Raw genomic sequence first — 12300 nt, 5'->3', positions numbered from 1 at the left:
GATACTGCTTTGTTATATTGTTGTATTGTTTAATGAGTGCGACAATTCAGTCCAAGACAAATTTCCATACCGGGTAATAAAGTGAATCTTATTGTTCACTATTGTATTGTATCATATAATATCTTACAGTGTATCGTGTCGTATCTTATAGTATCACTAATCATCCCATAATATTGCTTTGTATGAAATTGTATAGTCGCCTGGCATATTGTGTTGTTTAATATCGTCTCGTCTCATATCACATTGCATCATATCATATCGTTTCGTGTTTAGATATTAGAAGTATGTACTGTATATGTATGTATTTATGCGTATATGAACTAGTGAATGTTTATTACGGGTGTGTGCATGTGTGTATGTATGTGTAGGCTAGGTGTGGGGTTTGTATCTGTATATGTGCATGCTGATAAGTTTTGAAAGTTTTTACAACTTTCAACCAAATGTAACATAGCTCTTACTGTGAGCCTGTTCTCCATATACTGTATTTTTTTATCATGTATGTTATTTCATTTATGTTGAAGGCCTTTTCAGGGACAGGCATTGGAAATTAGCATTAACTGCTGGCGTGCAGTGCATTGGAAAATGGTTGTCCAGTTCTCCATGTATACAGCATCTGTCCCTGCCAAAGAAACCAGAGGAAAGTAAAGGTGACTTCATAGTTTAATCCCTCAGTTGCATTATTGAATATTTCCTTTCTCTTAATTTTCCATCATAATGTTTGTTGTGTTTTAATCGCTGATGAATGGAAAGACAACTGTGCAGATTTATTATGCTTTTTGATTATCAAATGCTTAATCAATCAAATATGATAGTTGCATTATAAAGTGAATCTTAAGAGCAAGCTGTTTTTTTCAAACAAGAACAATCTAAGCCAAACCCCTGATTTCACTCTATTGGCCTTGGGGATATGATCCATAATTTAAGGGTGTAATGGACAGGACTAGAAATAAGGCCATAGAACGTAAGCACACAGTCAGGTACTGATAGTATGATGTAAGTAAGTGATGGTCAGGGAACAGTTTCCCATTCAGCAACATTAGGTCGGACAGAGATGTTTATTAGGGAAAGGCAGGTGGCAGGTCAGCAGGTCAAAAGTACAACATGACAGGAAGACAGCCACAATGATGACTACGAAACAATCCAGCAGAAGACTGTAAGGAGAGAATGAGGAAAGAGGTGAAATGAGGACCAGGTGATTTGAAGAGGTGAGAAAGTTTGAGAGTAAGAGGAGGTGAATCAAAGATGTGGGAAGTTTCCTGAAATGCAGCAGACTGGGTTAAGTGAGCAGTGGCTAATGGGTGAGACAGAGCGGCAGAATGTCTTCAAATGAAAATATCAACTTCCTCGGAGTACAGGAGTCACTCAGATGTGAAGATTCACACTTAAAACAGTCATTAAAAATGCATTAGCTGAAGACAGTTCTTTAGGAATGTTTACAAATCATGTATTATTTATGACTTTAAAAAAACACTTTACCATTCCAGCACGTAGCGCTCATAGAACATCATGAACAATTTGAGAATCATTTATTTTCTAAACTTATGCAGCAAACCAGATATATTGTTTTTTTAATGAAGTGTCAAAACCTGCCCTTCAAATTACCCATGATGCAACTGGACCACCGAAGATGTATTCATCAGAGTTTTGGCGTGTTGTGCAAGAAGCAGCTAATGTAGCTTTGGGCTGCTAGCTTCAAGCGGAGATCAGGAGCATGCTACCGAGGTCTGGAAAGATCAGTACACCCCACACTTCCATTTTTTTTTTTTTTACACTTGTCTTAAGTGCCAAGTATTGGGTGATGATGCCTCATGTGACATCACTCAAGGTAGGCTATAAGACTTGTAATGGTTCATCTGCAGACACAACAAATGCAGTAGTGCAGACTTTAATGTGTAATCTGTTACGTTTCTTTGTAAGATACATTCCAGCTAATTCAAAGCTTCAACCAGTCCTGTTCTATCTAAAATATTCATTTTTACAATCTGGTTCATTTAAACCACATTAGACAATCTGTAAAATCGTTTTTTTTTTGGTAGATGTTCCTGAAAACAAAATGTTATTATTCCAAGAAGGCGAACAGCCAGCCTACTTTTGATTCTACATTAATGTGCAGCTGATCCTGCAATTTGCCAGGGTAGTTCATCTTAACTGTTTCATTGTACATATAGTTACCATGACACATCCTCATTGGCCTTATTCCATTTTAATACATGGATATAAAATGTTCTGATGTGAGATTAGGCTCTCTGTCTTTGTTCAGACCACTTTGACAACATCAACCTGCAGGGATGAGTTTGTGTATGTGTGTGTGTGTGTGTGTGTGTGTGTGTGTGTGTGTGTGTGTGTATGTGTGTGTGTGTGTGTATGTGTGTATGTGTGTATGTGACTCTTAATGTGTGTGTCCCTACTTGTCCAGCTGGTGGGAGTTATGCAATCTGTATTCCGAAGATGTGTCAGGTAATTAGTTACCAAATACATGTGAAGGACTGTGAAGTGAGCATCACACGCCGCTGAGACATTATGGCTTATTTGTGGTTCTATTGTCGTTGTATATGTGGTCATTAGTAGTTTCACTTAAGCATCGGAGTATTTCCTCCACGACTGAGGAGACCTAAAGCCTGAATGCATCTTGCTGCAGAGGTACCACCAGATATAATCAGACTAACAAGCTTCCCTCGGCAGCAGCACAGTCCACTGTCTTAACATGGATGACCTGAGCAACTGCATCATTAACTTAAAGAGCACGCAGCTGGATGAACAGGGGACAAGATGTTATCAAAACTGATCTGCAGGAGCAATTAAAAGGGTCTATTCTTAAGCTCAGCACAGAGATGAGTGCTTGCTCACATTCTTCACGTGTGTGTTCATGTGACTGGGTATACTTGTGTACAGATTTGTACCTTATAAGGCTGGGGGCACTTTTATTTATTTTTTTTCAACAGAAAGAGCAGAGCAAGTGTACTCCTCCATTCAAACACGTCACACGCTACATAAGCACTCCCCACTGTCTGCTAGGGGCGGGCAGGCTGGCCTGGGCCAACCTTAGCCCCTGCACTCTCTCACACCAGATGTAGGTCGGCGAGTGCTGCAGGGGCTGGGGGATGTGGAGTGTGCGTGTGGGTCTGTGTTCGTCGGCAGTTTGTTTTGTTTTGTGCACATTGGTGTATGTGTGTTTTCACTTAGACTGAGGGGGGAGATAGAGTGATGATTGTAGTGGATGAGTTCATCATCAAGGACATGGCCCCCAGCGCACTGTCTCCGTTGCTGTCACATTGCATCGTCACAAACAGGTCACATGAAGCCTGACAGCCCGGCAGACCAGACCGAGGGGGCTCTCACTGGTCCTCATTCGGGCTCTCTGCATTGTTTTCCTTCTTTTCGTCTCTCTTAAATGCACTATGCATTAACAGCCTATTAATGACAAAGGAATACAAAATTGTTCTGATTATAAGGGGGCACTGGAAGTTCATGAACTCGCATTCAAGGCTCATAACACTCATGACAAGTAGCTCAATAAATAATTAACTAAATGAATAATGAAGACTTTCATCTTTTTAATATAGCTATAATAAAGAAGGATCCCATCCCTGAAACTCAAATGTTTATGCTGAGTTAACAGGATGAGTTCAGCGTATGAGCAAGAGATTGCTTATGCTACATGGCACCCAAAGAAGACGATTAACATGTTGACCGCTGGATTAGTCTTCGTGGAAGGGTGAGCTTTACACAGGCTCAATCTCTTGAGGATTTAATGAGGGTGTCAAAGTGTCTTATTCTTGTTTTATCACATATCTATTTACTGTGTACCAATTTCATTAATTCTACAAACACATTTTAACGGGGTTTGTCACATTAAAGCAACAAAGGTAACATTTCCATCTCAAAATAGTAGTTTCTAAGTCGATCTAATTGTACAGCAACTTTCAGCAGTAAAAAAGCCTTTCTCCCATGTCCACACAAATTAACGCCATTGTTCCCTGCTTAAAGCACTATGTAAGTTTGCATTTCGCTCACGAGAAGTGTGTACGCCTTTACGGCACTAGCCAGTTAGCCCGTCTCCGTGCTGCTTGATACAACGGCTGACACTAAAAAGAGCTAAACTGAGGCGGAGAAACCAAAGAGGATGGTGATGGATGAAGCAAAGAAGAGAAAAAGAGAGATTGATGGAGCAAGAACTGGGGTGTACATCCCTGCAGATATTATTCATAACAGATTGCAACATTAGGCTGTATTGTTATCGATGTCATCTTTGTCTCATGTTTAGCAGCTTTACCGGGTGCTATAAAGTCATCCAACCCAAGTTATGTCTCGTAAATAAATAAATAAATAAATAAATAAATCCATCTTATGCCCAAAGTTGTCTCAGCAATGGCTGTAGAGTCATATTTATTTATAGCAGAGTCATATTTGCTCAGTTATGCTAACATCAGTATGCTAACATGTTCTGGATGACAATACTAAAAACATGCTGAGGTCATGTAATTCAATAGAGAACATGAATGTCTATACCCAATTACAATAAAATCTATCAGATACTTTTCAAAACACTTACACACAGGAATTTGAACCTCAAGACGGCACTAGGGTGAAGTGTTACTAACATCCGTAGTTTTCATCCTCTGGTGAACGTGAATATCTGAAGTCAGGCATTCCAACAAACATAATAAAAGACTACTGTTCATAGAGCCGTGACTTAAAGTGATAATGTTGCCTGACCCAAACTAGCCAGAATATGTTGTTTATTGGGCTTTAGAGTGACTGGTAGGCATATTTTGTAGGCTAACTGGTTCCCCCTATTTACAGTGTATTTGCTAAAACAGGCCAGTTAGCTCCTTGCTGGGGATTAACATTGACTGAAAGGTTCATATTAACTCTGGCAAACCAAAATATGTATTCCATAAAATGCTCATTTGACCATAAAATATTTGTTTGACCTTTGCCTAGACACCAATGTAATTCCTTTTCCAAGTCAAGTACATTTACATTATTATTTATTTGCCAAAAGTCCCTGATTTAGATGTACTGTTTTATCCTTAGCACATCCCCGCTCTGTGAAGACGCAGCGATCTCTGGTGAAGTTTCTCTAATCTGAACTGATTACAGTGGTGATGACAGCCTTCAGCACTGTGTGCCAGTTCCAGCACATCCCCCACACACTCCTCTCCCCCCCTTTCACCATCACAGCTGATTGCACTGCTGAAGTACAATTGAGCGATTAACCCCGTCTTTTCCACAGCCATAAATAGAAGCAGCATTCAGGCAGTGATAAAACAATGCCGAATGTTTCCACCATTGTTTTGAATCAGTGGAAACGGCCAGTGTGTCCAAAGTCACTTTTGTTACTAATTAGAGATCTGCTGTCTTGCCATCTTTAGGCAATGAGCTACATATACCATAGCCAATGATGCATGTAGTAATAATGTATTAATGATGCACATTTACACCTCAGTTGCTTTCACTCTGTGAACTATTGGTCTTCTTACAGGCTGTTTATTGCTTTCCCTTCCACTCACACTACAGTTGTTGAGATCATGTGCTTTAAATTGCCATCCATTGGACTGACATTAAACAAACCTGTGTAATATGGCTTCAGCAATATCCTGATTTCAAAGCCTGTAGTCGGGAAAACAAGTGCAGTCATATATTCTTGGAAAAAAGACTGGACCCACACTTGTTATATATATTAAAAAGAGTTGCAATATTTTCTTGTTTGTTTCTTTGTTTGGCTTACAATTTAACACAATTTGTCTTCATGCAACTCTTTTAGCAAGTTCTTAATATTAACTTTAAATATATATACATATCTTTGGTCCTATATTGATATATCTTTTTGTTTCAAGTGAAGGACTTTTGGTGTCCTTAGGTTTTAAAAAATATACATTACTACATTAAACTGCTCCACCAATTAAAAGTCTGTCCAAACACTGTAGGCCAACCCAGTGGTGTAAGGTAGTCCTGATAGGAAAGCCATTTTGACGGGCCCTAGTGCACGCTAGTTACAGTGAACACACACACATACACGCACAAACATACACACACGTGTTATAGATTGTGACTGACAATAACACACTCAAAAAGAAAACTATGATAGAGATTGGTCTGCCTCTTCAAGGCAATGTCTAAAATGGCACCATTAAAATATTAATGTGTGCTTCTCGGGACACAAATGTACTGTATGTCTGACAACTAGTTTAATGGACAGTCATTGAGTCAGATAGCAACCTAGTATAGAGAAGGCCTGCTTTCTTCACGGGCCCTCCTACCCCAAGGGCCCTATTGCAACCTCAGTGGCTGCACTGCTTTTATTAACGCCATTGGGCCAACCACTCCAGAGACTCTAGGACTCAGCAATGAAAACATGTTGAGGCTGGCTAACAGCATTGTCTCTGACCCTCTGAGCACTGAATTTGAAGAGATGCAGTGTCTCACGTTTTAATAAAGGCCGACTGAAACACTCTTCTGTACAACAGTCAATCCTAAAATTGAATGTGGAGCTGAATCCAGATTAAAGCACATTGAAGGCCTCCGGATATTTGTTTTGTGACAAATGTTACGTAAAAAGTTTGATTTTGCATCGACTTTCATTTTTATGATGTAAATGGAGCCACTGTGATGCAAGACAAATTTCAGACTTTGTCTGAAAATTAACTTTTCCACTCTTTCAATCCCACACAACTATATATTTTTTGTAGGTACAAAACTACAAAAATGTGACCAGATTAGTAATGTTGCTGTATGGGATTGCTGCCAACAAAGTTTTGTCTGGTTCTTTTATACAATGACAATAAAGTGTCTATGTCCTATCAGTAAGAGTATTATAAAGTCATTTTCAAAAGCCTAAAATCCTAAATAAGTATTGTAAAAGGATTCATCATTTTAATTTGATGCATCTTTACAAAGTGCTAAAAACCTTAATGACACATTTAAACATTAATTCTAAGCCTCATCTCCCAACAAAACAGACAGCGGTGTTAAGAAAATACATGTTTATTGATAACTGCTCAGCTCATACGTATCTGTAGATTATGATGTGACACAGAAAAATACAACTACATTACAAATAGCTTTTCTCCAGAAATTCAGATTCACTGTTAACTTATTATTAATAACCTGATATCAAAACATGTTTAAAGAACACCCGGCAGCACCATCTGAACTTAAAAAAAACCCCTAATTTTATCACTTTGTTACCAGTTTAAATGAGAGTTCCAGTATTGAAAATGTAGTGTGCTCTTAAAAACGCAATGAGGTAATCTGACATTGTTACAGGACTGAGCAATAAAAAAAAAAAACAGAAAAATCCTGGAAACGGACTAGTTAACCCACAATAGACATTTTTGTGTGTTTTTATGTTACGATATACATCAAACCTGTGTCTCACGATAAGACCTTTCAATGCAGCCAAGTAACAGAAAAAAAACATCAACAGTTACCACTTATGGTATTGCAATGCAAGTTATAATCCTGCCAATAAGAAAAATACTGAAAACACATGAGAAAGCACAGTTCAGTAGCGGTCATAATGTGGTCTCTGGTGATGGGAGTTGTATCCCTGGTTGGAGCTGTGATAGCCTGATTGGTGCCCACTTCCATGGCCCCAGTGCCTGTCTCGGTCTCGGTCTCTACTTCGGTCTCTGTCTTGCCAGTGTTGCTGTCCACGATGGCCCCCTCTCCAACCTCGGTCTCCTCCCCAACCTCGGCCTCCACGTCGATCTTGATACCTGGATGGAAATCGATATCAAGTTTGCAATTTTTAACACAAAACACAAATACACGCATGAGATGAAACGTGTTAAACTAAAAACTAACAGTGTTACTAACTAAACACAGTTATGAAAGGGTTCTTTGGTTAAAACAGACTCTCTGCTGACCATTTTTGATTAATATAAACTCAAATCAAACTGATGTCAGATTATTCATTTTAATAGCGGCTGTTATCATTTTTTGCAAATGGCCAAGGAATCTGGTTATCCAGAGTAAATGTAGCTCAGATAAAAAAACAAAAACAGATTTCTCTTGAACTCATCATTATCATCTTACTTCACAATGACACAGCTCCTCAGCTACAACTGTTGGGCAAATTCAGTTTTAAATTGTTTTCTTATATGTTTTAGAATATTTTATGTCAGTGGACAAAGTTGACAATCTGGTTCTTAATTCAGAGCATGAAAGAGCATTGAAGTACCTAAAGATGCATGTTCAGAGATCAGTCTCTTTAGACTTGCTTTCAGTCATATTGTTCTTATTTATTTACTCTAATGTTGTATTTTAAATGTTGCTTTATATCATGACGAGTTTATCATTTGTAGAATTGAAATGTGCAAGATTCATATATTCTACTACCATACTTGCACATTTAAATATCATGGCTATAGGACAGTCTGTATGATTTATACCATAACAATTCACAGCGCCTATCCGAGACATGTAAACTTTAAATCTAATACCGTGGCCTTCTCTTTCTTCATGGTTTGCCCTTTATGTGAATGCTGTGCTGCCTTCCCAGTGTTTATTTGGCTTTGAGTGATGTCCTTGGTGGAGAGGAGGTTGTGTGGCTCAGATTCAGATCCTAACCTATTCCCCTGTATCTGAAGTTCCTCATTCTTAAAAAACAAACAATATGGATCATAGTCACCATTTGCATACACTTTTAATACCTGTTGGTTTAGCCTGTACATGTTATATCTTTGGTATTCCTCTCCCTTAGTAAGGATTATTAATGAACAATGACTTAACTTTGTACGAGTGAATGATAAGTCACCTGTTATCCCGGCCTCTGTTGCCTCCTCCCCGGCTCCTCCAGTTCTCCACGACGGGTGGGGGGTCGGCAGGACGGCTGACATACTCCTGGTATTCACGGTCCTCTGATGAAAACCTGTGGGGAAACATCTCCTCGAAGGTCTTCTGGTTATCCGTAGTCTCAGCCATTCTGCTATAAACACACGAAACGGGTCCAATGAGTATTACAGCACAAGCGCTCACACGGCAGGTTGTGTTTACAGTACTTTGTGTTGCTATGCTACAAGCTATATATCCCCCTCCAAACAATAAAAATAAACACATTTAAACGTGCTTAGCGTTAGTTCAAGGGAGACGCTATAATTCTAATTAAACATGTATAACTTAATTTGCACACATACCTATCCAACGTAATTTATACAGCTTTAGCTACACCATTAACACATGCAAAGAAAAAGACTTGACGGAAGAAACGCAGAACGCCGATGTGCATCACGGAAAAGCCTCCGCAACCCCGGAACAAATGAACAAGCTTTAAAGGTTCCGCAGGCGCGCTCACCTGAAAGTGATTGACGGCTTACCTGCGAGTTAGAAACCTGTCGACCGACGATTTATATACACACGGGTTAAGTTTGTAATTTCATGATACGTGATGCCATTAAACCCCAAGATCTGGAAACATATAAGTGGGGAAAAAAACTGATTAGCCTAGTGGGAATGGTCGTCACGTTATCATGCTCCGTTATTTCGTCTAATTAATGAGAAAAGTGCCAGCTGCTGTAACCATCATCAGTTGAAACATGTAAGTACACATGTGTTTATCGGGGTCAAACTGGTTCTTTTCTACATTTTGATAATTTATTTAGTTTTTTTTAAATGTATTGTGTGGTTTCAGACCACAGTTTGGGGTTAAAACTCCCGACTGAAACCGCAGACACACCACAGGTTGGAAAAAAATGTGGGTGGCTCTGGCAGACGCGTGAGCAGGTGGAAGCCGCTCCGTGTCGCTGCTGCTGCCCTTCAGTGAAACACAATCCCATTGGGGAGGAAGAAACTATGCGCAGCCAGCCAGCGAGCGAGCGAGCGAGCAAGCAGTGAAACGCAAACATTAACTTAATTCATCAGCGCCGATTGTTTGAAGGCGTCGCGGAGGGAGTCAACCCGATGTGGGATTAATTGTTCTGTGTGTCTAAAGAGGAAAAACAAACAAGCAAAGAGAAAAAACTTCCTGACACCAACGGGTTTTTTTTTTTTTGTGAGACTGGAGCTTGACAACCCGGTGAATCGAGTTTACGAAGAAGTGCTCTCACATATCAGTTGTCTCTCTCAGCAGCAAGAGGACTTACTCGAAGCTGGTGGACGGGGAATTAACTCTGTGGACTCGCTAATAAACTGTGGACTTTGCCTGCGCTTTAAAAAAAAAATTATTTCCCACTCAAGCTGCTGCCGATAGCGCCTTCACATTAATACGAGTTGTTCCTCAAGTCCGCGGCAATGGGGTAAGTAATCCAGAAAGCGCTGCCCTTCAGAGCGGCTCTAATGACACCTGCACTGGCTGAAATGGTGTGCGAGTGTGCGGTGAAAATATCTCTACAACTGTCCCCTCTAAAACAGGACAATCCTCCGATTTTAATGTCTTTTACTGATTCAGTTGTTTCCCAATGCATGCCTGAAGGTGTTGGGAGCTGAGGAGGACCTCAATGTACTCTTTTATTGCCACATTATTAGGCAGCACGGGGATATTCCGTAGGCTATTTAAAAATAAATAAATAAATACATTTTAAAAAAAGGCAAATGCTAAATTTCAAATGAGGGAAGTATTGAAGATTTTCTAAGTAGGCTATACTTGAAATATGTGAATAGGCCTATATACTCCTCCTTATCAGTGTGTAGGGTTATGGTGTGAGAGGGTTATGATATGAGACAACACAGCCCACTAATGAGCGATGGTACTTTTGGGAGTGTGTGTTTGCGTCTGTACGGGTGTTTATTATCCACAGGACTGGAGGTAGTGTGTACTCCCACAGTTGTTTACAGGGCACCAGTACATTATTTTGCCTCCATAGTGTGATGTGAATGTTGACTCTGTGGATCATTGCCATAGTTATGCAATCACACCACCTCTCCTCAAATCTACATACATTGCAGGTTTTTTTTTTCTCTTGTACCTCTGTTAGGATGACTTTTGACTTTAAAAAGCATTGTTAAAAATTCAATTTCTTTAAAAAAAAAAACAACAACCTATCTCTGAGTGATTGCTATAAACTTTAAGAGACCTTGACATTTGTAAAAAAAAAAAAAAAAAGTCAAGGTGTGTATAATCACACAAATTGAATGCTTAATAATGAGGTAAAAGGTACCCAAACGCGTCATATTGCTTTGTTTTTTCCTCAGCTGAGATTTTTTTTTAATGAGTAAGAAACCAGTTCAACAGTCATGACTCCTTGAGAGTTTCGCTCACTCATTCAGCAGGTATGAAACTCAGAGGGAGTCAGTAGTTTTGTCATGATCTTGGCCAATCAAACCAGCAGCCAGTCGACGACAGGTGGTCACACCTACTGACAGAGACATGGCAACAAGTTTCCTTTTTCCATTTGCCTGGCTTCAGTGCATGCCAACCAATAGTATCACATGACTGCTTTTCTCTAAGGTTTTAAACCCACTGGACACACACTAGGATTTGGTTAGGGTGGAAAATGATGTTCATTTTTTTTTTCTAATTAAACAAAATGTTAAAAGTTCCTGATGAAAATGTCAGATAGTGAAAAAGTGCGCACCACAAGTACTTCGGGCCAATTGTCAGAGACTGACACATACTGTAAATGTCTCCCTAAAATAATTATCACAATCTATTTATAAAATTGCAAATGACTAATTCTCATTAGATTGACTTTTTGTTCCAGCTCTTAACTGAACCATGATTTGGTTAGTCATTCAATCTGAAATGCCAGCGAGTAGAAAATAAATTCCCATTGCAAGTAACAGATGACTCTTTCAAGTAACGTGTTTGTGTCCAAAAGGCACAACCCTTACAATCACAAAATGTTGAATTTATTTATGATCAGAAGAAAGTAAAGCAAGCGAATATTGACATTTAAGAGGTTCTGTTATTCAACATTGCTTAGGTTAAGGAAATCCATCAATTGATTTGTAAATTTGTGATCGGTTTTCTTTGAATTGACTGATTAAATAATCAACAATCATTTGCAACCACAGACAACTTTAAAAAGTAGAAGTAGCCTTTGTGGCCTCCCTTAATGGTTTGTGGACTACTCTAATGAGATCTCAACGTTACGTTTGAAAATGTTGCCATCTTTGATTTTTTTTGAAGCCACAAGTTGTACGTCTGTATTCTGTTTGACAGGTTGATGTGGTAGCACACACAGATAGTCAAACCCTAAAGCAGTGATGACCAACCTTTTTAAAAATAGTTTTCATGCTCTTCAAAACCAATTGGTGACATCACTGAGAGTACATCCATGTTTTTACAGTTCACTTATTAACGTAGCAACCAAGAACGTTTTTTCTGCTAATTTTATAAAGTCTATGGCTGCAATCGTT

At 39.2% G+C, this 12300-nt stretch overlaps 2 protein-coding genes across 4 annotated transcripts in view; one reads left to right on the top strand and one right to left on the bottom strand.

Moving 5' to 3' along the window:
• Positions 1-6971: 6971 nt before the first annotated feature.
• Positions 6972-12300, bottom strand: part of LOC132971862 (RNA guanine-N7 methyltransferase-activating subunit-like protein) — a 31080-nt gene continuing 25751 nt past the window's right edge. Inside the window, exons 1-3 of one of the 3 annotated variants that reach the window (XM_061034632.1) lie at positions 9141-9247; positions 8762-8932; positions 6972-7721 (exon numbers count right to left, since the gene is read on the bottom strand). In XM_061034632.1, coding sequence (XP_060890615.1) covers positions 7508-7721; positions 8762-8928 — 381 coding nt within the window. In that variant the 5' untranslated portion in view covers positions 8929-8932; positions 9141-9247 and the 3' untranslated portion in view covers positions 6972-7507. Of the gene's footprint in view, positions 7722-8761; positions 8933-9140; positions 9248-12300 lie in introns of those variants that run through there. The other 2 variants (XM_061034639.1, XM_061034645.1) reach the window with 2 other exon arrangements.
• homer2 (homer scaffold protein 2) overlaps positions 9759-12300 on the top strand; it is a 30780-nt gene continuing 28238 nt past the window's right edge. The window contains exon 1 of the mRNA XM_061034599.1: positions 9759-10238. Within this exon, the coding sequence (XP_060890582.1) occupies positions 10234-10238 (5 nt within the window). The 5' untranslated portion in view covers positions 9759-10233. The remainder of the gene's footprint in view (positions 10239-12300) is intronic.

The sequence above is a fragment of the Labrus mixtus genome, chromosome 1 (assembly GCF_963584025.1).
Source record: "Labrus mixtus chromosome 1, fLabMix1.1, whole genome shotgun sequence".
NCBI classification, from domain to species: Eukaryota; Metazoa; Chordata; class Actinopteri; order Labriformes; family Labridae; genus Labrus; species Labrus mixtus.
This window is presented reverse-complemented; position numbering and strand designations above follow the sequence as displayed.